We start from the raw sequence: 26,490 nt of genomic DNA on the forward strand, positions 1-26,490 counted from the left end.
ATTTTTTAATTAATAAGTTTTATTTGAATTACTATAAAAATATAATTTAATGTAATACATCGTCTATATAAAATGTAACAGAACAATTATGTAACAATACCTTGGTTCATTTAAGGTTTTATAAAATCTATTAAAAAATTTTCTCAAAACATTTTAAACTTTTTTAAGTAAAATTAAACAAACAGTGACTTATAGCCATTAGTGTTACTATGACCATTTAACCACACTTTGGAATTATTCAAATTTTGATTCGTCATAGGTAGAATAACACGTTTTTTGTCATTTTCTCTGGCGTCATATTTAGCCTAAATTCATTAAATATTTTACTTTTTACAGGTAGATTAAATTTTAGTAGTAAAACTTACCTTATTATAGGCCATAACACCAAATAATGCTAAAGCCATCCCACAGATATTATTAAGAGTCACAGGATTTCCCAATACAATTAGAGATGCACCAACAACAAAAATTCTTTTAGATGAACTGGCAACAGCATATGTTAATGAAGTTACCATTGACATTACACTAAAGGCTAATATATTTTGAAGCCAATTTAATATACCATCAATTATCAATAAACCTAATACTTTATAGGATTCAGTATTTGTCTAAAAAAAATAAAAAAGATTTCAAATGATTTGAAACACATTTTTGGATAATAATTTACACTAAATTTTGAGACTGATATTAAATGCCAAAAATCAAAATACAACCAAACAGGAAGGAACATAAACAATGCAAGGCGACCTAGTACATGTAAAAGACGTAAATGATGAATCCCTGTATCACGAAGAACTTTTTTAGAAAATATATTCTGTAATGTATGTTGTAATGTAGCAACTAAAGCACTTAATAAACCTACTAAATCAAATGATAATTCAGTAAAAGATGCGATCGCCACTCCTATTATAATTGGCATTAATGATAAATAAACCTGAAAATATTTCTTAATAAATTTCTATGAATTTTTAATTAAAAATATATTTTTAAATTAAATTTGTTTACCTTTAGTGTTTGTTTTTCTCCCAAAATTATTCTTGACAACACTACACTAAACAATGGCATTGTGGCTTTAACTAGAAATAAATGTTCATGAATTAATAATTAAATATTTTAATTGTTTTAAATTTCCTTAGTAATAAAGAAATATTTTTTCAAAACTATTCAATAATTTTTGAAATATGAAAAAAAGATTTTATGAAGACAGGGATACTATCTAAATTGTTACATCAGAAGCAGTCCAATTGTTTAATTTTTAATCCAGGGGCCATTACCAAGTTAACTAGCAAAATTATTAAGTAAATTCAAAACTAGCTGAAAAATATGTTACTAAGTAAATGTTAAATACGATTTTATTATATAAATAATCAAAAATGTAATACCTGTATGTGTAAATGAAACAGGCACTTTCCACAAGCTTACATGTGTGAAAACAGACCCAATGAACTTTCCTAGTGCCAATGGAACTATTAATTTAAAGTAGTAAGGCCAACTAATTTCTACAAATCGTCGAACACCCCATAAATTAAAAAATGGTCCAGAATATATTGTAATTGACAATAATTGAACCATTGTAACAGTCATTGGATATGGAAATTGATTTAACAATGTTTTACCTACTACATTGCTACCTGAACTCACCAGATACCAAAAGCAACATAAGGATAGCACAGGTATAATTTCCTTCGAAGCTAACACCATTATTAAACAATTTGTTTTCAAAAATTGAGTGATATTTGATCATATTCACAAGATGAAATGTTTGTACTTTAATGGATCCATCTGCCACTGTATATGGCGAATTAAACTTATAACTAAATAATACTGAAAGTAGAATTCAATTTTTGTAACTAAAATAATAATATATCAATTAAAAATAAATTATTTGTAATAAATTAATAGTCAGGAAAAAACAAATGTTGATCTGTAAAAAAATATTTATTAATAAGAAAAACGCCTCAAAAAAAAGATAATAGATGATTGGACATGTGTTGAGTTATGATAAGATTTGCCATGTGGCAATGTCACATAAGAAGGCCTGAGGTCCAATAGTCTTAAATCGTGACGTCCAAGATATCCTCGTATATAAAGCTAATTTCACTTTAAATTTATTTGGACATACATTGAGTTACAGAAAAAATTTACAAATAAACATTACCTGTCAACTCTACTTAGCTCTTATATATGCAATTGTCCTAATAAATCAGTATAAATAAATATTTTGAGTAATATGATATTCAATATTAAATGAATTTATGAGCAGGATGATAATATTTTTGATTAAAAATATGTTTAATAACTATACATGTCAAGTTTGGAACAAATCTAGTTTATGGACCAAGCGATACTTGCAATTTTTTTTAAATGTGCATTTTTGTATACTTGACAAAAAATGGTGTATTTAAATTTAGACGCTTAAATTTCGTAATTGAAAATAACAAATATTGGCATTTTTAAAATTGTAGAGTATTTCTTGGGACTTCAAAAAAGAAAACACTTCTCTATGAAGTGTTAATTTTTTCAATAAAAACATTTAAATGGTCGAATTTGTTTTTAATATTGTGGTATACTACAAGAGCTTTAATTTTATATAGATAAAAAGTTGTCAAATGTTTCGGATCATTTTCAAAAAAGAGCTGAAAAAAATGTTTTGATAACGTTGGTGGTCTATTTCAACCTTTTCTGTACTTGCGTTTTTTCTTAAATTGCAATTATAATTATAAAGCTTTGCATATTGTATACAAATTTTATGAAATTCTGGCTTTTAAATCAAATGTTATACAGTTATAAAATGCAAAAACAAATTATGATTTTTACCATTTTCAGTCGTTGAATTTTGAGATATTTAATTAAATATATAAAGTTGATGGCGTTTTTTCAATTTTTGATGGTGATACCTTCAACTTAATTATATTCGGATTTTTTTGTATAGGTATACGTTATCAAAATTGTCCTCGTGAGAGCTGAACGTTTTAATAGATAGATGCAAAAAAAATACACATCATATCTAGCTTTGTGTCAAAGCTAAAATTACTTAAAACCAAGACAGGAAAAGTTAATTATTTGAGGTTTAGTTAGTTTAAAGAAAATCAAGTAAAGTTGTCAGTTATAAGTCAATTATTTTTAAAACTAACCCAGTCAGGTTAATTACAAAATTAAAAATAACTATTGAAAGTCCTTTTTAAATTAAGTTAACAAGTAAATATTTTAACTGACCGTATAAAAAATAAAATAATTTTCATAGAATAGAATTTGTCATTACCAGTGGTGCACCCAGAAATTACCTTTATTTTTTTGCTCACAAAATTTTTCATCTATATCCTCAATTGCCTAAATATTAATGAGCAAAAAAAGTTATCAGTACATAAAACCTGGTCGAACAAATTTTGTAGTTTCTACTTATTAATATTTATGTTTTAATTTATTTGAAAACAATAAAAAATTAAGTCTATAAGAATAATAATCATTTTTCATATTTATTCTCAAGAAAATAATTATTAAGTTTTAACATTAACGTCATTTAAATATTTTTAAACTTCTATGAGAGAATATATATAAAAAAATTGATCACTTGTGGCTACTGTTATTTAAAATTAAAACTATATTAAAAATATTAATTTAAAACTAAAAAATGTTTAATTAAAAAAAACTATGTGTTTACCATTGATAATGGTTACATTGTTCTCGTAGTATATATCACGCTTTTTAAATAATTTCTTTTTATCAATTTTAAATTTTGCCTTAAATCCAAGATACCGTTGAACATAGTATTTTAGATAGTCCAAAATTGATTTAGATTTAACAATGTATTTAACTAGTAATATTATTTTTTATTAAGTAAAAAAGTTTTTTTTTTTAAATTTATTACAATGATAGTTGAAAAAATCTTTTAATGTGTTAGTGTTCAAACTTGCTTAAAACAATACATTTTTGATCAATTATTATAAGCATATGTATATATTGCTTTATTTTAGTATAGGACACATATTCTCTTAGACAGTTACAATTATTTTAGTCTTAAAATTACAAATGGTTAATTTCCAATTAAATGAAAAGTTGATGAAAATATACTTTATTTTTATTTTGAATTCTTAATTTTATGAATTATTATGTAATCATTTTTTTCCATAAGTTAAAACTTAAACTTTTTTTTTGTCAAAATTAAAAGTTCCCAATTTTTTTAATTTGATTATTGTTTATTCCTAAGAGACAGGCCTTATAAACTTTTTACTTTTGTATGCATAAGAAATGTAATGTACCAGAGATCCTACATAGTCCTATGACAAATAATTTACTCTAAAAAACCTATTAATTCTTTTTCATCAATATTTTATATATATAGCAATGGAATTAAATATAAAACAATATTTATAACTTTTTAAATACACTTATACATTTATATTAATTATCATAAAATATAAAAATCAAAACAATTAATGGTTTACATCAAAATACATTACAAAAGGAAATTAATATATTTAGATGCACCATTTTATATTATAAATATAAAAAGATACTATACATGGCATAATGCAAGAAAGTATTAATTCAATACTGAATTATAATTTAATGATAATAAAAGAAGCAATTTATAGAAACTTATTTATAATAAAAAGTAAGAAAATGTGTTTGACAGAAGAAATTCTTCTTTGTGTAATATTAGAAACAATAGTATCTACATGATAAATGTATAAATTAAAAAATTTACCAACACAATTCAGCACAAGATAAAAATAATTAAGGAATAAATTTTTGGAACTAAACGTTTTCTTATTAAAAATAAAATAAAATAATACTAATACATTGATAAATTTCAAGATTAAGTTAGATTTTTTAATTGATAGTATAAATTTTTATTTTTTAGTTCAATTTATAGTTTTTTTTTTTTTACACAAAATAAATCTATTATTTAGTTATTGTTTATAAAAGACTGGAGAAAGTTCTATATAAAAAAATTAATCATTTTTCCTAGAATAATTTTAACTAAATTAAATTGGTTAGTTATTTTCTTTAGATAAATAAACAATAATAACTTTTAGACATGTCAGAGATTCATACATGGAATTAAGTATGGTGATAATACATTTTATTTGGGATATATAAGTGTAAAAATGAATCAGCCTTAAAAATAATCAAATCAAGTATTGATTTAATTATTTTTAGCACAATTACTATGTGCTAGTAAATAATCATGAAATTAATTTTACGTTGAAGACTGGCGATTTGATTTTGAATGACTTATTAACCACTGCAAAGTTATATCAATATTTTCTTGCTCTTTGCATGAAATAGAATAACAACATATTTCTCGATCTTGAATGGCATTTAAATTCCTGAAAACAGAAAATGAATTAAAAACATCTATTATATAATAAAATATCTATGGCCATTAATAAATTAGTGTATTTTCAACAAGAAAGTCATATGAATATTAAAAATGTCCCTCAATCCCGGCATAGTTGTAAGTATGGATATATTTTAAAAAAAAGAAGAGAAAGACAGCTTTCTTAATTTGATTATTCTGACCTTCAGTTATTTAATTATATTAATTATAAAATAGAGAATTTAATTATCATTTCAAGTCATTGGTAGCTAATCTTTTGTAGTATCATTTGACCTCAAAAATAGGTATAAATAATTGAAAAAATAAAATTGAATTAGAAAATTATAACAACACAAGAAACGTGGACATTTTACACTAAAATAATATTTATCATAAAACTTAAATTTCCATTACACCATCACAAATAGCAAAATATCAGTTAAATAAAGACAGCTGTGATAAAATTATTAATAAATTATAAATATAAATATAATTCATTAAAACGGTTAAAACAAAATTTAAAAAATCAGTAAAATTTTCTAAATTTATCTTTTTGTTAAGATATTATTCTAGTATGTATATTAACAGTGTTTGTTTATACTTTTCTTATGTAGAAATTATGTAACTCGAGACAAAAAATTAATAATTTTGGTTAGCTTTTACTTCCCATAGAAAAGAGAAATGACACCTTTTTTTTAATCGAATTGTTCCATAATGATTCAACCAAACTAATAGATTCTCATAGATATTTAATCAAATATAATATGTACAAATTAATTTAACAACATAATTTTTTAAACAATAGATTTACATTAATTTACATTTACAAAAATCAGTTTTATTAGCTAATTTTATTTTAAAATATACTTAAAATTTAATTCTTTCAATTTTTGTAATTAAAGTGCAGATTGTTGAGAAAATGCTATTATATAATATGTATACATACATTCTATCAATCAGTTCAACTTCATCAAGAGCATTAGGTAAGTCTCTTTTGTTTCCCAAAACTAAAACGGGTATTCCAACTAATTGTGGCTTATCAATTAAACTGTGGAGTTCATTTCTAGAAGCTTCTAATTTATCAGTGTCAGCAGCATCTACCATATAACTACATTTTATAAAGTTAAAAAAAAAAAGTTAATATCATTTTTGCTAAAATTTCATTAAATTTAATCCTACTTAAATCAATTTAGAATGTAAAATTTTTTATACTTACACTATGGCATTTACACCTCGGCAATAACGCTCCCACATTGACCTGAAACGTGGTTGACCTCCTATATCCCAAATTTTTATTGTTACATTATTTTTTGTAACTTTTCTCATGTTAAACCCCACTGTTGGTATCATATCTTGATTAAATTGGCCAGACTAAAAGATAATAGGAGAAGAAGTACTAAATTAGTTTTTTTTTAACAATTTAATTTTAATATTTAAACCTACTAGTCATTTGATAAAATGTTGAACTACATTTATTATTTGATATTTAACACCATAAATATAGTGTTAAGTACAATGTCCTACATTTAAACATGAGAGGCAATTATAAAAACGTTTAAACAAACTTAATGTTCATATTATTTTGTAAGATGACTGTATTGTTGTAGTAATGTAATTAAAAAATTACATAAAATATTAAAGATTTACTATAGTAATCACATAATTTTTATTAAGTGTATTACTTATGTTTCATTTTTCACAGCTGTTTAATAAAAATCAAAATTGCTATTGTTTTAGTTAATATCTAAACAATAGTTATTATAGCATTATTATCTTAGAATACTTATGTATGATATCAAACATAGATATAGATATCATATTATTTTTAAAAAATATTGTACTATATTTATAATAAATTACTCAATTAATTTAATTGTTATACAGATAGAAATTTGATTGAAATAATTAGAATTATATCAATATGCATCAACAGAAGCAATAGATTATTTCTTGATATTGATTTGTATATGATTAAGTAGAAAACATTTCAAGTGGATTATAAAAACCACACCCGATAAACCAATTCAAAATGGAAAAAATTCATAGGCATATTCTCTACAATATCATCAAATTGCCATATAAACCCTAAAATAAATATTAAATAAACATTTAAAATAAAATTTGGGTATTCAAGTAATTAATATAATTTATTTAAATAATCGTTATTTAGTAAATTTTTCAATCGGAAATACAAAGAATTATTAAAAAAAAAAGTTAGAATGCTTTTAAATATCTTTAATTACCGCAATAACATGTACAAACGTAGTTTTTCCAGAACACTGTAATCCTACAAGAGTAAGTTCCATTTCTTCTGTCCAAAATTTGCTTTTAATCCAGTCAAGTATCCGATTGATAAGAGCCATCATCTTGAACAGATTTATTTTTAAATTTCAACTTAGAAAATAAAAATACGTTTTACACAATGAGAATCCTGTATTTTTACTGTTAGGAAATAAAAGAACAATGACTACTTGTTTTAACCAATAACGTTAAATGAATGAAGTGAAGAAAAGAACTTGCTACAAAGGCACATACAACCTAATCAAATAATGGTTTTACATAACATGATTCAATACTCGTCGTAGCTATATGCTTATCTATACACAACAAACAGCTGAGAGATAATATACAGGTAAATTGTTACATTAAATATTGAGTAATTAAAAGAGATACACGACTGCTGTAGCAGTCAAATGATTTTGCTATGGAAAGGGATGAAAAATCTCTGATAAAAATCACCATGGCATCTATCCCTATACTTCATAGCTTTTATTCGTATTACTATATCAAATTGTTATTATGGTCAACACATTTGTATAAATGGATTTCTTCTTATTTAGCTTATTTCAAATATTTAATTTGCTTTAGAATAAATACCGTTGAATTCGCCAACGAATAATAACCAAGACTTAAAATTTAATCACTAAAATTTTTGAATTAATAGTTTTTTCATATTTATTATCCTCGATAACTTATTATATTTAAAGTTTTCAAAATATAAAAATAATAATATTACAATTCTACAAAAATAGTATCAATAAAGGAGAATCTACCCCGTATCACCTCTCACTTGACCACCACTGACCGATAAGCACTGAACATAAACTGACGCAGCGAATGATTTGGTTTTCCTGATGATCAACTGACGGCCTTAAGTATAAGTAGTGTTTTTTCCTTATTCTTTTGATACTGTTTTCGTCAATCAGTTTATGAGCTGAATGAGCCTCATCTGGTCTATGAGGGGGTATCAATAGCTGTTCTATTTGATATTTCCACCGTTGCAATTAATGTCTGGTGAATTTCAATGAGTTAATTACTTGTGTACATTGTGGTGCAATATTAACATTCAAGGTAATGTATGTCAATTTAGATTTATTTGAAGTATATTGGTATTTCTTATGATTAATAAGTTACCATAAAATTGTTTATTTTATTATAATTGACGTTTTTTTTTATACTTCAATTGTTGTTTCAATTATTTATTATATTTTAATTAATTATTAGGATCTTTTCTAACGGAGAGACTAGTCACCATAGACAATTGGTAATTTGGTGATAAAATAATAACAAAAATCATGTTTTTTTTAGAAATTTTAAAAGGATTGCGTCCAAACATCTCTAAACCAGAATCTGTAGTTTTATAGTAAATTTAAAAATGTTTTAACTAAAATAAAATTTAAAACAGAATTATTACTAGAATTTAAACTTGACAATAGTTAATTTTTTTAGTATTATACATTTTATAAAAGTTAATTTTTCTATATGTAATTGAACAAATTTTAAAGCCACAATTTCACAGCTCTTTAGTTTAAAACAACTTTTAGTACAATTAAAAAAATATAGAGTGAATGACATAAATGACGAAATTGTTATAAATGACATAATGACAATAACATAAATTTAATCACAGTTAATCTAGTTATATTTTATGTTTTTTACTTTCTGCAATATATTTTTTTAGAACTACTACTGTAAAAAATTTATATACAGAATGTTTAAAAAGTTTGTAAGCATCAATTTTTTGAAGCTGCTATTGATGTTTTTATTATTATTTTATTTTTAGCTTCGATGCGAAGCTGAGAAGGTATTGGTTTTACTATGATGTGTTTTTTTTTTTTTTTTGTCTGTTACCACTTTTTCTCAGCTCTTACGGAACGGATTTCTTTCAACGATACGTCAAAAGATCACAAATCGTATCTAGTCAAAGACATTACCCTCAAAAATTGAAAAAAATTCCCTCGTTCCCCGTAAATGGGGGAGATATCCAAAAAAATTACAAATTTAAAAATCTCTAATTTTCGAAATTTTTTCAATTTTTTTTACTAAAAACTGCCGTAACTTTTTCAAAAATGAACATATCATATCATATATTTTTTTTTTTATAAATGCTTGATGTCCTTACCTATCATTTGGTATATATATTTTTTTTAATTTAACCCTTTATCTGCCCACAGCGGGGGGATTTAAAATGACAACTTTTTCAAAAAAAATTAACTTTTTCAACTTAACTTTTAAAAATGTTCCGGAAGGTCTGACACTTTTATATATATCTTAAATTAAAGCTAATGTAATGTACTTTAATTTGAAAAAAAAAAAATTTGACCTCTAGACTTGTCTTCATGGTGAAAACGACTACCAAATGCTATTTTTGTGTGAAAATTCTCGATTTTATAATTTACATTTTTTACTTTATAATGCTATAACTTATTGAAAAGTGTATGGATCAACACAATTTTTTTATGAGAAATAATATTTTTTAATAATTCCTTTTTCATTCGACATACTTTATCTTAATCAAGATATTAATAAGGAACTAGCAGATCATGTAGCTTTTGGAATAATACACCAATTTTTTTTAAATTAAACACAATCTAAAGATTTGCATCGAAGCGTTTATTTTTTATAGTGATTTTAATCACTGTCAGATATCATTATACTTGATCCAACTATACCATGGCATCACTGTGCCGCGACCCCCCTGTGCTGGGTTTTTCATTTTTGAGTTTACTTGATTAATTAAATGCATCTTTTACGATTAAAATTAAAGTAAAAACGCTAATAATATACGGGTAGAAATCTACCCAAACTTAAAAAAATTAAATACAACCTTATACTTTTTTTTAAATCAACGATTAGGTAATTCTATTTTAAAAAAAAATATTTTTTAAATTTTTAAATTAGAAAAGCTGTTGTTAAAATTTTGCTGTATAAAAGAATTAAGCTTAAGTTTGGGAACACTTTTTTTCACAGTAACTAAATCCTGTTATCCATAGACATAACAATCATAAGCTGCACAATTATAGTTGTTTAGTTTTTCTAGTTTATGAGCTAGTTAATAGTGGGTTTATAGTTAAATGATCAATAATTATTGTTCAATTGACTTTGCGTCATACTATTTGTTTTAAATAAACGTAAGGGTTTAAATAAATAATACCTTTAAATAAAGGTATAAAAACAAAAGGTTCAGCATTTATAACTTGGTGCTCTGTAAGCAAAATTTTCTGAGCTGTTTTATTTTTCACAGATTAATTTTTTTTTATACTGTAATATTTAAATGATGTACATACTACTTGTTTTCTAATTTTCCACTAAAAAAGAAGTATTTGTAGCACTTTTTATTTTTAGTTTTTAAATACGTATTTTTAAGAAGCCTCCATAAAAAATTTACATGTGTATGATTACTAATAAGTTGAATATCTTGACTCTTTAATTTTTCACCATCCAGCTACTATTCCGTTGTGATGAAATTTCGTCCAGCTAAATGTTATGTCTTATAATATTACATTGTGTGTACAAAATTTTATATTTTTAGCATATTGAAAGGTTTATCAAATAAAAACAAAATACGCTTATTAACCAAAATACATTATCATATATTATTGATGTCATTATTCTACCACGGCACCACTGTGCCGCGACCCCTCTGTGCTGAGTTTTTTTAATTGATTTTTTTCATTATTTTGTACAAGTGTCTTTTAATACACATTATTGAATCTAAACATAAAATTAACAATAATAAATTATGAATTTAGGCTCTTTGGCTCAATTATAATTAATAAATTCGACAATTGAAAGAGTTAGATATATTTATTTTAATAATGTATATAGAATTTTGATTCACACGTTCTCGTCCAAATAAAGAACCTCATAACGATTTGTATTTATTAACTCAATTGTAAAAGTCTAGTGAAATTAATAAGATTATTAGCAATGTAGAAATTGTAAGCATTTTCGGGTCATTTATGGTAACTTTATAACAGGCGTATCATTAAACCTTAATGGTTGAAAAAATCCAAATAACATATATAAATGGAATTAATAAAAGAAAGCATCGGGATTCATTATTTTGCTACAGAATATACAAGAAAAATTAATTTATTTGAAAAACTCTAATTAACATTATACACTAGTGTGGTCCTTATTTATACTTTGTGATTTTTTTTTTTTAACAAATTTGATGTCAAGTGATCTAATTTTTTTTTTAGCACACAGAAAATATTTGTAATAGCTCAAAACCCAACCACTTCACGTGCCTCAAAGGGGTTGAAAATTATTAAAAAGATATAGGAATTTAGTTTTTTGTGTATATCTTTTAAATAGTTATACATAGAAAAAATTCCACAGAGTTAATAATGCAATAAACATTAATGTAAAGAAACAAGGTCTTAACGAATTTTTTGTAACATTGATTGTTCAACGTCTAACTTATAAAAATTGTTTAATTTTATTTTTCGTGAAAACAGAATTTTTTGGTCTTTAACTTTTATCTCTATAAATATTGCAAATACAAAAATATTACATCAAAGCAAATATTTTTAAAAACTTAGGTTTAAAAAAAAATAATAAGGACTGCCAGCTTGTTAAAAGGTGAGTAACAAAAGGGAGGATTTTTACACATTTTAGAAAATCAACGACAATAAAATTTAATGTGCATAATAAAAGTTAAATTTAATGAACATCTTTCACAATACAGTGTTAGGTAAGCATTCATTATACCCTCGATTGTTAGAATATGTCAACTAGTCACTTTTTAAAGTATTTTTTAGGACTATTAGTTGTATAATATAACTAGGTAATAATTAATTTTTCTTCTTTTACAAATAAAAATTTATTTACTGGCTAAATTTTATACTATAATGAGACTGTTTGTAACAAACAATTTTATTATTCCATTAAATTTGCTCAGAAGACTACGATTGAAAATATATGAAATAAGAAATATGAAGAATATTAAAAAAAAATTACAGTCAATTCATCCATTTGAATTCAAAATTATAGCGACATTAATTGAAATAATTGCTCGTTATTTCAATCGTTATAAACATTTCATACCATTTAACTATAATAACGGAAATAATTGTAACATGGGAAATTTGCTAAAGGATATGTATAAAATGTCAAAACTTGACGAACTGTTCGATTTTAAAGAAATCAACATACCAATTGCCAATTTTTTCGAAAACGTGGTTTCTTGGAATATAAATAAAAAAATATCTTTGCACACCATATCTGAACAGGTCGAGTTACCAGTAATTAGATTTTTAACTCTAAAAGACAATCTTTATGTGTGGCCAAACTCTTGTTCGTTAGCTATTTTTCAAATAGGAGAACCTACATGTCCATTAAAGGAATTAAAAGAAAATAATGTTTTTTTTCATGGATGTGCTTTGGACGAAGTATTCAAATACTTATTACAACCGCAACCTACAATCAAAGTAAGTGACAGTTTTTTGATTGCTTTAAAAAACAGCAAGCCAGTCAGCATTTGGGATAAAGTCTTTGAAGAAAAAAAAATGCGAACCGTTTTAGCATACTTCGATAGAAATGAGAAAGTCGATGAAATTTCTACTTATCAAAATAATGACATAATAAGACCGAGATATTTAATTCTTGTGCCTTTTAGCAACACTATTCCATATTTGAGAAAATTAGTAAAGAACACGAAACCAAATGAAAATAAAATTTGGAATCAGTTTATTGACTATGTAAAAGTGTTTTTCATTAACACGAAAAATTTAATACTGAATAGTGTTACATTTGTGACATCATACGTGTCCAAATTTGTGACATCAAGTGTGTCCCAACATGTGAGTTAAACATTACTATTATTATATTAATTAATTTTTTAAATACCTACATAGTTTAACTACTTAAGTTAAAGTTAGAGTTAAAAAGTCATAAACTGTAACGTCCTTTCCTGTTAGTGTCCTAATAACTGATTACGCTGTTCCTAAACGGAGCTACGATAGCTCCATATAATTTTTATCTCACTCAAAGAGCTGTTATCGATTTTTTAGCCTATAAAATATAGACTCTCGATTGACAACGATAAAAAATATTTATTCCTGTATAGTGTAAAATTATAACCGGACTGGATCTCAAATGATAATTAGAATGAAGTGAGTCGACGGCGGCTAGTGTAATTTTAAATCAATATGAAAATAAATATTAGTATAAATTCACATTTAAATTTTATATAAGTTACTTTAGCCTAATGTAAGTGGGTTTTAACTACTAAAGTAAGTTGTCAAAAGACAGACGTACATTTAAACAAATGCCTTAAGTTAAGTTAATCATACATAGTTAAATTATTTATAAAATGTTATCAAATGATGATTAATAAATAGTAAAGGGTTCCTCAATCCATCTCATTTGTAAGTCAGTTCCACGTTCAAAAAAAAAAAAAAAATACTAAATAAGAGTGTATCATAAATAATAAATCATAATCATGCAATTATAAACAAATTGTTTTAAACTGTTAAACTGTTGTAAAAAGATAAAAAAAAATTTGAAAAAAGTACTAATAAGAATAAGAAATCAATTTTGATTCTAATTTAACGAACTAAAATCATATTAAGATTAGTATTTTTAGAACTAAATGGGTATAATTAGATTTTGCGTTTCCGGTTAAACTATTACCGATTTACTTCAGACTATATTCGATTGTTTTTGTACTTTTTGAATCTATTTTGTTGGCTAACACTTTGGTATCTTGGTATCCAAACTTACATTTAGATGGTTTTAATCAGGATATTATTTTGTACACTAATTTTGATTTGATCGTTAACAGTGACAATAAGAAAATAAAATTCACACAATTTAAATAATCAGTTAATTAAATAAATCATTATAAAATTTTATATGTTAAAATTTTAAATTTTAATAGTAAAAATTCTTATCAAAAACGAATGAAATAAACTAAATTAAGTTTTGGAAATTTTAAATGGAGTGTCTTATTATTTTTATTAGATTATAATTGTTGACGACTTGTATATATTATTTATTGCACTATTTATCTTGTAAGTATAGTGTACGTCCCATAGCTGAACAGTCAGCGACGCGCTCTTAAGTACAATTATGTTAATGTTTTTAAGGTTTAATTATAAAAAAAAAAAACCAACATTTTATAATAATTACTCATATTTAATATAAATTTAATGATAATTATATTTCAAAATTATATATATCATAAAAATTATACAAAACGTGAGCGTTCGATTTAGTACGATTAATTATGCCGCTTACACGCCAATAATTTTGTCCATTTTATCCAACTAAAATAAAAATTTGTCTAGGGTATATTGTATCTAATCTTGTCCGTCCATTTTATCCGCCTGGGCAAAACATTGTCAACAATAGTATTAATTTAAGGTTGCAGTATGAGAATCTTCGTAATGTAAATTTAAGTGCATTTAATGAATCATGAAGAGTTTTGCTAATAATCACACTAATGTAACATATTATTTTTGTAATTAAAGCCTTCCATAATTTTACACGTTGTGGATTGACAGATAGCTTTTGTGTTGTGAGGTCCATTGATATTCTTTTAAATTGAGAATGATCCGTGTCTGTAAAAAAAGCTATATACTATTTCGAATCTTTGGAAAGTTTAAACTGATAACCGCTTGATGCGTCTAATAAGGATATGTAATTTTTACCCGCTAAAGAGTCCTAAAAATTTTATCTGATGACCATAGAAAAGTTTTCATTTAATAATATTGAATAAATCACCTGTAATCGAGGACCTTTTCTATCCTATAATAATATCAATACTAGTAAAATATTAATATTTCTCTATACATTTAAAACCACTTAAGAAAATCTTGGCATATTGCTCAAGTGCAAGAAAGTGTAAAAAATAAAACTATCCCACAAAGTTAGTAAACTTACCACTAGGGCTATCATCAATAGCTACACTCTGTTTGGTCTTTTTATTTTGATTGGTGTAGTGTCTGAAGATGTAAATATTTATTTCTCTTTTATAAAAGCTTCAGGATAATCATCTTGCACAAATTAACTTGAATTTTTAAAAATTATCACAAACCTTAATACTAACCAAAATACTGAGATACTACCGTGATAGGATATGTGGGCTAATCATTCTCTAGTTCAATAAAATCACGTTATTGATATTTCCTTTTTTTTTTGGCTAAATACAAAAATACATTTTTCCACAGTAAATATTTCATTTAACTGGTACTATGGAATATTTATTTTCCGACGCAAAAAATACAATTCCCCACTTAATAAAATAAAACATACAGTAAGAAATATAGAACATTAGAACTAGCTAATTAAGAGATTATTTAATTAAATTATATTTATTAAAAACTTAAATCTTCAAAATAATATTTTACCACAAATATAGAAATAAAAGTAATCATATTACTATTTATTTATGTTATAAATAATGTATTATGTATTATATATATATATATGTTATTTATAACATAAATAATTTATTATGTATTATATGGATATATACATTATAAATAGTGTGATTTATTAAGTGTACTTTATCCCATTTTTTTGATAAATAATGATTTTTTCACAAAAATATACAAATTAAAATTTGATTTATTTTAATAAATTATAGTATATATTGTTTTTATTATAAAATACAATTTATTCTAAAATTTAATTTAGGGGTAATTTTCAAAAGTTACATGGAAACCAATTATTTTTTTGGAAATTGGTCTAAAAAAAGATGACTAGTGGCAACCTATATTGTATTATTACTTTTTGTTTGAATATAACTTATAATTATAGATAAGTGGGGTGCGCAACGTGGAAAAATGGTTATCTATGCATAATTTTAAAAGTAGAAAGTCGCTAAATATTATGCCGCTCCTCATTTTTACTAAATCTTTAAATGATGATAATAAATGAAAATAAAATTAACACCTCTTATAATAGGATGTCAACTTTATTTTTTTAGATAGCAACATATATATTTAACTAACTTATAAAATAGAAAATAATCTAATTAAGAGAATGACTGGTCGATAAAAAATTTTGGACCAGCACTTTCTGAAGTTATTATATAAGCAGGACGAAAAGTACGGCCGGGAAATGGCTAATGATAATAATAGCAGCATCTACTCTTCATCTCTAGTCATTACTTAAAATTTTTAATAACTTCCAAAATAAGTTGTTATCGATCAGTCATTTTCTTAATTAGATTATTTCGTATTTTATAAACTAGTTAAATATGTATATTGCCATTTAAAAAATAAAGTTGATACCCCATTACGTTACAAGGGACGATTCTAAAAAGTCATTATTAACTAGTAAATAAAGAAATATATGTAACAAAAAGAAATCAAAAATGGTTTTCTAATATTGTATTTATTTTGCAAGTAATCGCGTAGTTTATGATAAATCGATCACTGTATTTTTCCTAATTAATCAAAAAAGAAGTACTTATTCGGTTTGTCATTTGTCGGGTTACATTGTTTTAAGTAAAGTCCATTAAATACGCTAACTTTAATACAGCCAAATGTGTAATGACTTATTAGTCATAATTTCTTATTATTAGAAACGTGTATCCTCTTATTACTTTTCTCGTTTCCCTTTATAAATTCTTGTTCCCGCCATTTTTAACTGGCTTACCCTGTATTTTCTCTTTTTGTGACATTATTATTTTACTTAAGAATATATAATTGCTTACTACAGTGTTATACTATACTAATACGGAAGTTTATTTGATACCTTTTCAGCTATTTACTACAATTTATAGACATAATGTTTACACGTAGTGCGTAGAGAAACAGTAATGGCTTATAGAGCACTTGCTTAAGACGCGCGTTAAAGAATATAGCAACAAGTCCATGAGAGTCTGAAGTCAGTCATACCTACACACGTATCGTCGTCGTTCAGCTATGATAAGAACAATATTTAGATCTCATTTGTGACCTCTGTAACTTCATAGTGACTTAGTGTGGAAATTTTTTCAATATCTATTTTTATAATATAATTAGACTTTATGTTTGTGACCTCAATGAGATAATGAAAACTAAGCAAAGTCGCAGACATAGATCATAAATTAGTAATTTTGGCTACGTCTGGACAATTTGAAAAATTGTATTTAGACATCACAGAGATCTCTTATTGTTATGTTGTATTTTCATCAATAATTATTTATTATTAACTAATTATTAACTTTATTATTATTAACTTTAATATCCATACGAATACAATTATAATTGTATCCGTATAGATATTAAAGTCAACGTATGCACATAGGGAAGCTATCCGCTTTATAGCCGGACTATTAGAATTTGGTGGATAATATATATTTTTTACTGGATCGTACACTAGTAAACGTGAAATGTCGTGCGAACTTGGGTTAGTTAAGTTGAAAGTACATTTGTGCTGATAAGACACTAGTGTAGTCATGAAGTATTAATGTTGAAAGAGGACAAGTATTATGTCTATACCAAATCGAAATTTTAAAACGCTAAAATATAGAATTAGGTCCTAATAAGAAGATTTTGCTGCTTCACATTATAACAAAAACTTTCTAATAATGTAATGGTGAGGCTATTAGTATGCACTGGTCAAAAGTAACGCCACTTTCCTTACGCTACGTTAAATATTATGACTGTTACAAATACCTAAAATAATAGAGTCATTATTTTGTAACCACTGATTTTCAAAAAAATTATATGAATCTAACTTACATTGAATATAAAGTTAAAACTTATTTTAATTGTTTTGCTTTTTTAATATCGATAAATGTGTTGTACGATTGCCACGTCAGTAACACTAAATTATGTCATGTGAGGGTACTAAATTCAGACCACGCCCGTCGACATGATATTTTTTCATTTTTGAGTTGGAAAAAAATTTTAAATTTGTTTAATTTTTATCTCATTTAGATTTAATAACTTTAATGAATATCAAGGACCCCATCACTGTAGTTTCTCCTTGCGAGAAGGTATTTCTTAATCACAATAAAATTATTTTATTATATATTTTATTCTTTATTTTTCTTAGCTCTCACTTGACCAATTTTTTTCTACAATACATCAAATGATCACTACTAATATTTAATTAAAAGTATTACCCTCAAAAGTTGAAATAAATTTCCTCTTTATCAAATAAAAAGTTGCTTGATTAACTTTCTCCATACAGACAACGAAAATCATTAATTTCTAATATTTATATATTGTATATTGTCGAATTAGATTTGACATGATAGTAGGTTTCGATTACAAAGTTAAATAATTTTACTTCAAATTAAAACTATATAGAAAATATTATTAAAATAAAACTAAAAAATATTAAAACTATTTAACTCAAAAAGCCACAAAAAAAATTACTAAAATAATCGAAGATACGTATTTTTGAAAAAATGTTTCCATTTCCAATTCTAAACACTAACTGTTATGTAATATTAGTTATATATCAATTTCTTAAATTCTATTTGATTTTTACTACCAGTTTATAATATTTCAATTTTTTTTGTAACATGTTACTGTATAAATTATTTCTAGAAAAATGAATTTGGGTTTCACCTGAATTTAACAATGGATATCAATTATAATCAATTTTATAATACACTCGATTGAGTAGATTTTTATACAACTTTTTGATTGGGTTTTTTAGTTAATGGTAATTATTAAAATTAATTAAGTTCTGAATATTTCAATTGTAGAAACTTTATAAACACCATGAGTTACATAGAAATAATTACTATGATTTTTATTAAAATGATTGATTACTATTAAAAAGCAAAATTTAGTGATTTTAATGAAATTTGGAGCTTTATTCATAAATTTACTGTAAATAGTGTATATTAATCTTAGCAATAGTATTTTGTCAATGTTCATAAAATATTTTATTTAATGATGTCATATCAAACTTACAAGTTTAGCTAAAAAAGTTATGGTAAAAAGTTCAATTTTTTTTATTATAAATTTTTGTTAAAATTATCTTTTATGGAACCAAAAAATAGGTTTAAAATGACATTTAAAATTTAAAAAAAAAATGTACAGAATTTCATAGAAACATTTGAATTATTTTTAGGCTGTGGAGTTAAATTCATCAAACGTTTTAAATATTCCCGCCTTGACACTAGATGATGACATTAACTTGAATTTGAACACAGCTTATTCCATCTCCTATAAACAAATAGAGGAAAGCCATTTAGAGAGAGAACCTTTACATATCATTGAAGAGATAACTCTTCCAGAAATCGGTGAGAAATATTTGTATATTTTAAATATACTGAAATAATAATAAAAAAAACAATTTACTTTTAGCAAATAGTTTAAAAATTTACCTTTGAGGTATTTCTTATATTTTAAAAAAATAATGAATTATTTTTACTATATACTAATTTTTTCAAAATCAATAAAAATCAAAATTTTAAAAAAAATTCACCTAGCTTGTAACCCGATTGATAATAATTATGTTAAATTTAAGATAAATAAAAAAAAAATTAATTTTCAAACGATAATGTAAAAATTTACGCTTCTTTTAAAACTATTAAATTATTACTTTAACGTATTAAATATTTTAGGTAAACTAATTGAAATGTATAACAAGTACTTTTATGATGAAAGTCTAAATTTATTATCGAATGACGAACACAACAGCCCTGTGTTGAAAAAGACACATGGTTTTGAAATTCAATGTGATAAGATGAAGACACAATTAAATATGCGACAAAATCAAAAGAATGATTTACAGCAGGTTATTAAGGGAAGCTACATGAAGAAAAAACCTAATTCTTTGTTGAAAACTGAACATGGATATACAGACGAAAAGATTAATTTGAAAAAGACTTCATCCAGTCCTTACGACATATACAGAACATTTCCTTTTAAGAGTATGTCGGATGCTGTGTTTAAAAGAACACCATCCCCGAGACTTAGTAAGTAAAATATTCTGTTTGTTAGTTATTTAACATGTTTAATTTTGGCAGGTTTACTTACAAAGATAGTATTTACTTAACTGAATATAATTTTATACTACAATATAAGAGAACCAGCCATAATTTTTCATCATTTTCCAATAATGTCTCTCATTGCTTTAGTAGTTACAAATTTTTCATTTAAAAAATACTCATAATTTTAGGTAAACTTATTGAAAAGTTTGACAACTTCTTTTATGAAAAAAGTCAAAATTCAACACAGAAGACAAAATAACATTTGGATTTTTAAATTAATGTATTGTAAAATGAGTATTTTTGCTGGCTCTTGTGTTACATTTATTGTAACAATTGCATATTTTTGGTATAATATTAAGTTACTTTTTATAATGTTTGAAGATATACTTATCATAGAAAATGATAATGACCCCACACGGCGTCGGCCATTATTTCTCACGGCATGAAAATTATTGAAATTATACATAATATAATATTTATAAATTAATATATTATTTATAATTAACTTGATTAACCTATACTCAGGTACCATAAATAAATTATTATAATGAGTATAGACAAAATTTTCAAACACATTTCCATTTTTAATAAATTTAGCAAAATAAACAGTTTATTATACATTTTATAACTAAATATTATACCAATTGAGTCAAATTTATATGAAATTGGAAGATTTTCCCAAAAATCTTATAATCTTATATTTTAAAATTTGCTTAGAACTACTTAAATTAAAATACATTAATTAATAATGCAAATAGAGTCATTTTCCGTGGGAAGGGTCATCTTAATAATTATATCGAAGACTTTTTTTGTCATCACATGCCTCTCTATTTTTAAATTATGGACTACGTTTCGATCCTTCTTCCTGCCAATTACAATGTTATAAATATTGCTATATTTTGAAAAAAATATTATCATTGTATACCTACTCGTGTATTGCTAGATTATATATTATATTTATTTCAAGATTTCCAAACCTGATTTCCCTTGTTTAATTTTTAAAATCAGGTCAAATATTAATTTCTCAAGTATATACATTGCATACACCAGGTTGCCTTTTTGCCATAGCCCCTTTCCACCATCTCAGGTCATTGTCAAGACTATTTCCTTGACATTTGTCATACTTTTAAGACACTTCGTTATTACTATTCTTTATAGAACATCCACGCTGATGACTATAACATCTTCGTGTAGCGACTTGATCACCGACACATCAATGTTAATGGGTAGGAATATTCTAGCTAGAAATTATAATGCCTATTACTATTGATGGATATAGTATTATTTTATTATATATTTTGGGACGCCCCAGTCACATTACAGCATTGCCTGTTAAATAATATATTTATTATTATTTTCGGTAAACCCCATTTACTTTTTGGCATATTTCATTATTTATTTGGTTAGATCCCAATTATTTTTACTGTGTCAAGATTATTATTTTTTATTTTCTTGTCAGTAAATCCGATAAATGCATAATTATCATTATATCAGGCAAGTCCAACATATTTTATGGCAATATTACATTACTTTATTCGATCTAATACGATATACGCTATGGTAACATAATTATAACATATATTTTATAATTGCATCATTTTTTTCTACTTATCGATTATCAATTTATTTCGGTAAGTCCTATTCATTCAGATTCCGTTACTTAAAGGTGAAATAAAAACGCGCGATACACGAGATTAAAAGGGAGAATTTACTTTTATATTATATGCCAAATAAATATTAACGAGTGTAAAAATATAGAGAAAATAAATGGTCATTATAAATAAAAAAAGAACAAATATTACTTAAAAAAATGCAATTGTTACTAATAAAGCGAACTAATACTGTTATTATCAAAAAAGTGGCCTTTTTTAACATTAACTTTAAATATTATGTAAAAATAAAGTTTATATTTAATGGAAAATACAATTATTAAAAAAAAAGAAAAATTAATTTTAAAGATTAGAGTAATGTCTAATAACATTGAATTTTATGTTTATTAATATATTTTAAATACTAAAACGAAGACAAAAAAATTATACCCAGCAAGAAACTTACATAATTGAACGAAATAGCGTAGGAAACCAATAAAAAAAGTCTAAGACGCGCAGTAACAAAATAAAAACGCAAGAAATAAATATAGTTTAAAAAAACTAAAAAAACACGCTTTTTTAAAGCACATCGAACTAAAAAGTTCAAAATAATTTTTAAAATAAGCTTAAAACAATAATGAACGAAAAGTACTAGTATAATTGTGAAAAAAGCGTCAGGCGCTCAATATACAAAAAATATGGCATAAAGCACCCACGCTTTTTTTCACAATAATACTAGTATTTTTCGTTCATTATTGTTTTAAGTTAATTTTAAAAATTATTTTTAACTTTTTAGTTCGATGTGCTTTAAAAGCGTGTTTTTTAGTTTTTTTAAACTATATTTATTTTTCACTTTTTAGTTTCATGTTATGATAGTAGTTAATATCAATATCATGGTTGTAACGGGTAACGGGAAATAAGGGTTCGATTCCGGAGAGGGAGTCTAAGAAACGGCTACCACATCCAAGGAAAGCAGCAGGCGCGTAACGTGGAGGTAGTGACGAAAAATAACGATACGAGAATCATCCTCCGTAATCGGAATGAATACACTACATATCTCTTAATGAGAATAAAGTGTATTAATATATAAGTTTTAATAGTAATTAGAAAATATATATATATTTAAAGGGACTTAAGTACGTAAACGTATCATGCATGAGATATAGCCGTGTTTATGTGGGCGGGCATGGCGGAGGGAACATTATACACGAGGCATATACGGCAGCAGAGGCGTCGGCTGTAGGAATATATAAATGAATATTAACATATACGTATATACGTACAAATATTAATATATATATATATATATTAATATTAGCGGTGGCGGTAGGAATATATAATCTTCGCATAATATCGCGGCACTTTCGCTGGCATCGACGACGCGTTGTCCGGCGGTGTTCCTCGGACGTCAACAGGTTAGCAGCGTTGATAGCGACGGCGCGCGAGTGCGGATCGAATCGTAGACGTTGTCACTTTGACAACGGGAAGAAGACTACGGTATCATTTGCGGCGGAATGTCGTCGGGCGTGCGGCGCTTGCTGGACTTTGCACAGCGGCGTATAACGCGAGGTGTTGGTCAGTCAAATACTCATAATAGGGCGACGGCTGATAAAGGTGGCACGAGTCGTGGGGCATTGTGTATAATGAAACGACGCGGGCCGTGTCAATTACAATAAAAATTTGTTATATATATACATAATTGATGACACGCGCGCGTCTACGGGTTAGAAAATATTGTTGTCTACGAGTGGTGAGCGGGGTGGGGCGAATGCGTTACAACAGTATAGTCTCAAGGTCATACACGACGGGATACGCGACATAATAACACGTGCCGCGTGGAGTTACAAACTTACAAACGACAAACAACAAACGACAAACAACAAACAACATACACGTGAAACTAATATAAGCGTGTTAAAAATATACAGGAAAATATTGTTGCTGGTGAGTGGGGTGGGGTGAATGCGTTACGACGGTCTAGTCTCAAGGTCATAGACGACGGGATACGCGACATAATAACACGTGCCGCGTGGAGTTACAAACTTACAACATACAAACAANACACGTGCCGCGTGGAGTTACAAACATACAACAAACAACATACATGTGAAACTAATATAAGCGTGTTAAAAATGTTAAAAAGTCTAAGAACTATTTAGCGTAAATCAGAGTAGGAATACCTTTCAATAACTGCTTAGCAATACTGACATGTAAAAATAATATAATATCGCACTACATAAATGCTATTTAAAGTCATTAGGTAATACACTAAAATTCTAGTTAACACAAAAACAATACAGTACAGTCAATACTTTTTTCACAAACAATAATAATTTTGCTAAAAAAAAATATTATAATTTTAATAAAAACAATAATAAATTTAATAAGTTTTCTGGATATTTATAGAAATATTTAGAAATCTTATAAACTGTTCTGTAATTAATATTAAAAGCTAAGTGGTGAAATATGTCAGACTAACCTAATTTTGCAAAATAAAAACGGCGGAAATTACGCTTGGTAGCTCTTAAAAGACAACAGTAATTTGCGTTTTAACAATGTTCCGAGACGAGTCCACGTATTTTCTATCCAAATTCAGGAAGCTTATAAAATTTTCTATGATATAATATTTAAAGAATATAAGAAGACACTTACCTAGCATGAATATTAATATTATACTGCGACCTCTTGTGGAAGAATTGTGTATATGGTTACCATTGTGTTACCTCAAATCATCAGTGCTAAGAAGTTGATGTATCAGAAATTGGTAGTTTCACACGCATCTTCAAACTTCAGAGTTGACAAATGTTGAACTAAGTTGTATCTAAAATTTTTATTAGTAAATAATTTCTTATAGATTATTCAGGTAAGATTAAATTCAAAAGTATAATAAAATTTTTATTAATTTATGTTATTTATTCTTATATTCCTAAAACTGTCATTGAGTATATATTTGAAGATAAAAAGTTTAAAACCAATTGGTTAAACATCACGTGTAATGTCAAATAATTTTTAAATATTTGATACATTTCACAGCTGTTAGATTTAATGATAATTTTCATAAATATTTCTTCTTTTTTCAAAACTTCATAATAAACACAAGTCATTAATTTATCATTGACCACTAGATTTCTTAAATAATAATTATTTCTTCGTTTATAATTTGGTTAATTTTTTTAAGTTCTACTCCTTATTCTTTATAAGAAACCAACTTTATTTTTTTCAATGGCAACATATATATTTTATAAATTTTTATCAACTTGCTAAAATAATCCAAATAAGAAATGGTTGATACAACTTTTGAATCATTATTTCAAAAATTATGAACGTTTTTATAACTAGGTAAGAGGAAGAGGTGCAGAGAAATATGCAATGATAAAAATAACATAATCTACATCTTGTCTCTACATTGAGAAATGTTAGTAACTTCTGAAATACAGTTCAAAAGTTGTTATTAATCAGTCATTTCCAATCATTTAGTCTATTATAATAACTATTACCATTTCAAAAAAATTAAGTAAAATCCTTTACAAGGGATAAGTGATGAACCTTAAAATAATTTAATCACTTATACATCAAGAAATAAATACTAATTAAATAAGCCAAAAAAAATTTTTTATAATATTATAATTATTTCAGGAAAAATTTAGTAATGAATGAAAAATAAATCATCTATAAATTTGAAAATATATTAACTAATTCAAATATTTTTTCATTGTGTAATTAATAAACAATCGAATATATTTTCAATAGTGTTAATTTAAATAAATTTTACACATTCAATGATATTTCCTATTAGTTAAATTTAATCATTATACTCATACTTATAGTATCTTGTAATATTTTACTCAACATACATGTCTTAGATTTTTATTTAAAAAAAATTGGCTTAACAATATTCAAAATGTATTATAATTCTTATTGTCTTATAAAGTATAGAAAATTATCAACAAATTATTCATACAATAAATCCCATGTTTCATCAAATGTCTATAACCTTCTAAAAATTCTAATCATAATCTTTTATAAATAACACCTTTTGAGTAATTATTATGTTTACAGAGAAATGTCAGAACGAGAAGGTGGAAAAAATAGCCATTAAAGAATCCAAAGAAAGAAACCAGAAAGTTGGATGAAGGTGATTTAAAAATGAAAGAAAAAATTAAAGAACAAGAAAAAGTTTTAAAAGATCTTAAAGCTAAAGCTTCTCAAAAAGGACCTTTAGTTGGCGGAGGAATAAAAAAATCAGGTAAAAAATAATTTTTGTCATGTAATAATATTATCATTGAAAAACTTTATGTATAAAAGGACTTTGTGTAACTATTTTAATATAAAATATATTAATATTTAATTTATTGGCATTTTATTTGTTCAAAAGTTATGTGTGTAACCCGGTCAAGCTCCAC

General features: G+C 25.3%; 3 protein-coding genes across 7 annotated transcripts; 1 reads left to right on the plus strand and 2 right to left on the minus strand.

The window, feature by feature from the left end:
• On the minus strand, positions 1–1,972 carry LOC126901225 (solute carrier family 35 member E1 homolog). Of its 3 annotated transcripts, XM_050677574.1 has the most exons (6): positions 1,642–1,970; positions 1,383–1,451; positions 1,006–1,076; positions 668–934; positions 366–608; positions 1–305 (listed from the first exon to the last, which is right to left on the minus strand). In XM_050677574.1, the coding sequence occupies exons 1-6, from the start codon at positions 1,742–1,744 to the stop codon at positions 174–176; spliced, it is 885 nt and encodes a 294-aa protein (XP_050533531.1). In that variant the 5' UTR covers positions 1,745–1,970; the 3' UTR covers positions 1–173. The 3 variants fall into 3 exon arrangements, with proteins under 3 accessions (XP_050533531.1, XP_050533529.1, XP_050533532.1); XM_050677572.1 differs by having other exon boundaries at positions 1,383–1,972; XM_050677575.1 differs by lacking the exon at positions 668–934 and having other exon boundaries at positions 1,383–1,969.
• Positions 1,973–4,921: 2,949 nt separating this feature from the next.
• On the minus strand, positions 4,922–7,847 carry LOC126902705 (ADP-ribosylation factor-like protein 8B-A). The gene is made up of 4 exons (XM_050680274.1): positions 7,567–7,847; positions 6,540–6,694; positions 6,270–6,431; positions 4,922–5,333 (listed from the first exon to the last, which is right to left on the minus strand). The coding sequence occupies exons 1-4, from the start codon at positions 7,687–7,689 to the stop codon at positions 5,204–5,206; spliced, it is 570 nt and encodes a 189-aa protein (XP_050536231.1). The 5' UTR covers positions 7,690–7,847; the 3' UTR covers positions 4,922–5,203.
• A 23-nt stretch (positions 7,848–7,870) lies between these two features.
• LOC126902707 (uncharacterized) lies at positions 7,871–26,309 on the plus strand. 3 transcript variants are annotated; one of them, XM_050680275.1, is made up of 4 exons: positions 7,871–7,955; positions 19,634–19,805; positions 20,130–20,483; positions 26,147–26,309. In XM_050680275.1, exons 3-4 carry the CDS (start codon positions 20,144–20,146, stop codon positions 26,218–26,220), a joined length of 414 nt encoding a protein of 137 aa, XP_050536232.1. In that variant the 5' UTR covers positions 7,871–7,955; positions 19,634–19,805; positions 20,130–20,143; the 3' UTR covers positions 26,221–26,309. The 3 variants fall into 3 exon arrangements, 2 of the variants coding, with proteins under 2 accessions (XP_050536232.1, XP_050536233.1); XM_050680276.1 differs by lacking the exons at positions 7,871–7,955; positions 19,634–19,805 and having other exon boundaries at positions 20,087–20,483; XR_007703308.1 differs by lacking the exons at positions 7,871–7,955; positions 19,634–19,805; positions 20,130–20,483 and adding an exon at positions 24,835–24,950.
• Positions 26,310–26,490: the final 181 nt, after the last annotated feature.

The sequence above is a fragment of the Daktulosphaira vitifoliae genome, unplaced genomic scaffold (assembly GCF_025091365.1).
Source record: "Daktulosphaira vitifoliae isolate Bord-2020 unplaced genomic scaffold, ASM2509136v1 Scaffold_3, whole genome shotgun sequence".
Classification (NCBI taxonomy): Eukaryota; Metazoa; Arthropoda; class Insecta; order Hemiptera; family Phylloxeridae; genus Daktulosphaira; species Daktulosphaira vitifoliae.

Excerpts from the sequence above, each read along its gene's own strand:
- LOC126902707 (XM_050680275.1), top strand. The coding sequence starts at position 20,144 with ATGTATAACAAGTACTTTTATGATGAAAGTCTAAATTTATTATCGAAT. Across the intron at positions 20,484-26,146 it reads AACACCATCCCCGAGACTTA|AGAAATGTCAGAACGAGAAG; the intron begins GTAAGTAAAATA and ends TTATGTTTACAG.
- LOC126902705 (XM_050680274.1), bottom strand. The coding sequence starts at position 7,689 with ATGATGGCTCTTATCAATCGGATACTTGACTGGATTAAAAGCAAATTT. Across the intron at positions 6,432-6,539 it reads CGAGGTGTAAATGCCATAGT|TTATATGGTAGATGCTGCTG; the intron begins GTAAGTATAAAA and ends TATAAAATGTAG. Across the intron at positions 5,334-6,269 it reads GTTGAACTGATTGATAGAAT|GAATTTAAATGCCATTCAAG; the intron begins GTATGTATACAT and ends TTCTGTTTTCAG.
- LOC126901225 (XM_050677572.1), bottom strand. The coding sequence starts at position 1,701 with ATGGTGTTAGCTTCGAAGGAAATTATACCTGTGCTATCCTTATGTTGC. Across the intron at positions 935-1,005 it reads GAGAAAAACAAACACTAAAG|GTTTATTTATCATTAATGCC; the intron begins GTAAACAAATTT and ends AAATATTTTCAG. Across the intron at positions 306-365 it reads GTGTTATGGCCTATAATAAG|GCTAAATATGACGCCAGAGA; the intron begins GTAAGTTTTACT and ends TAATGAATTTAG.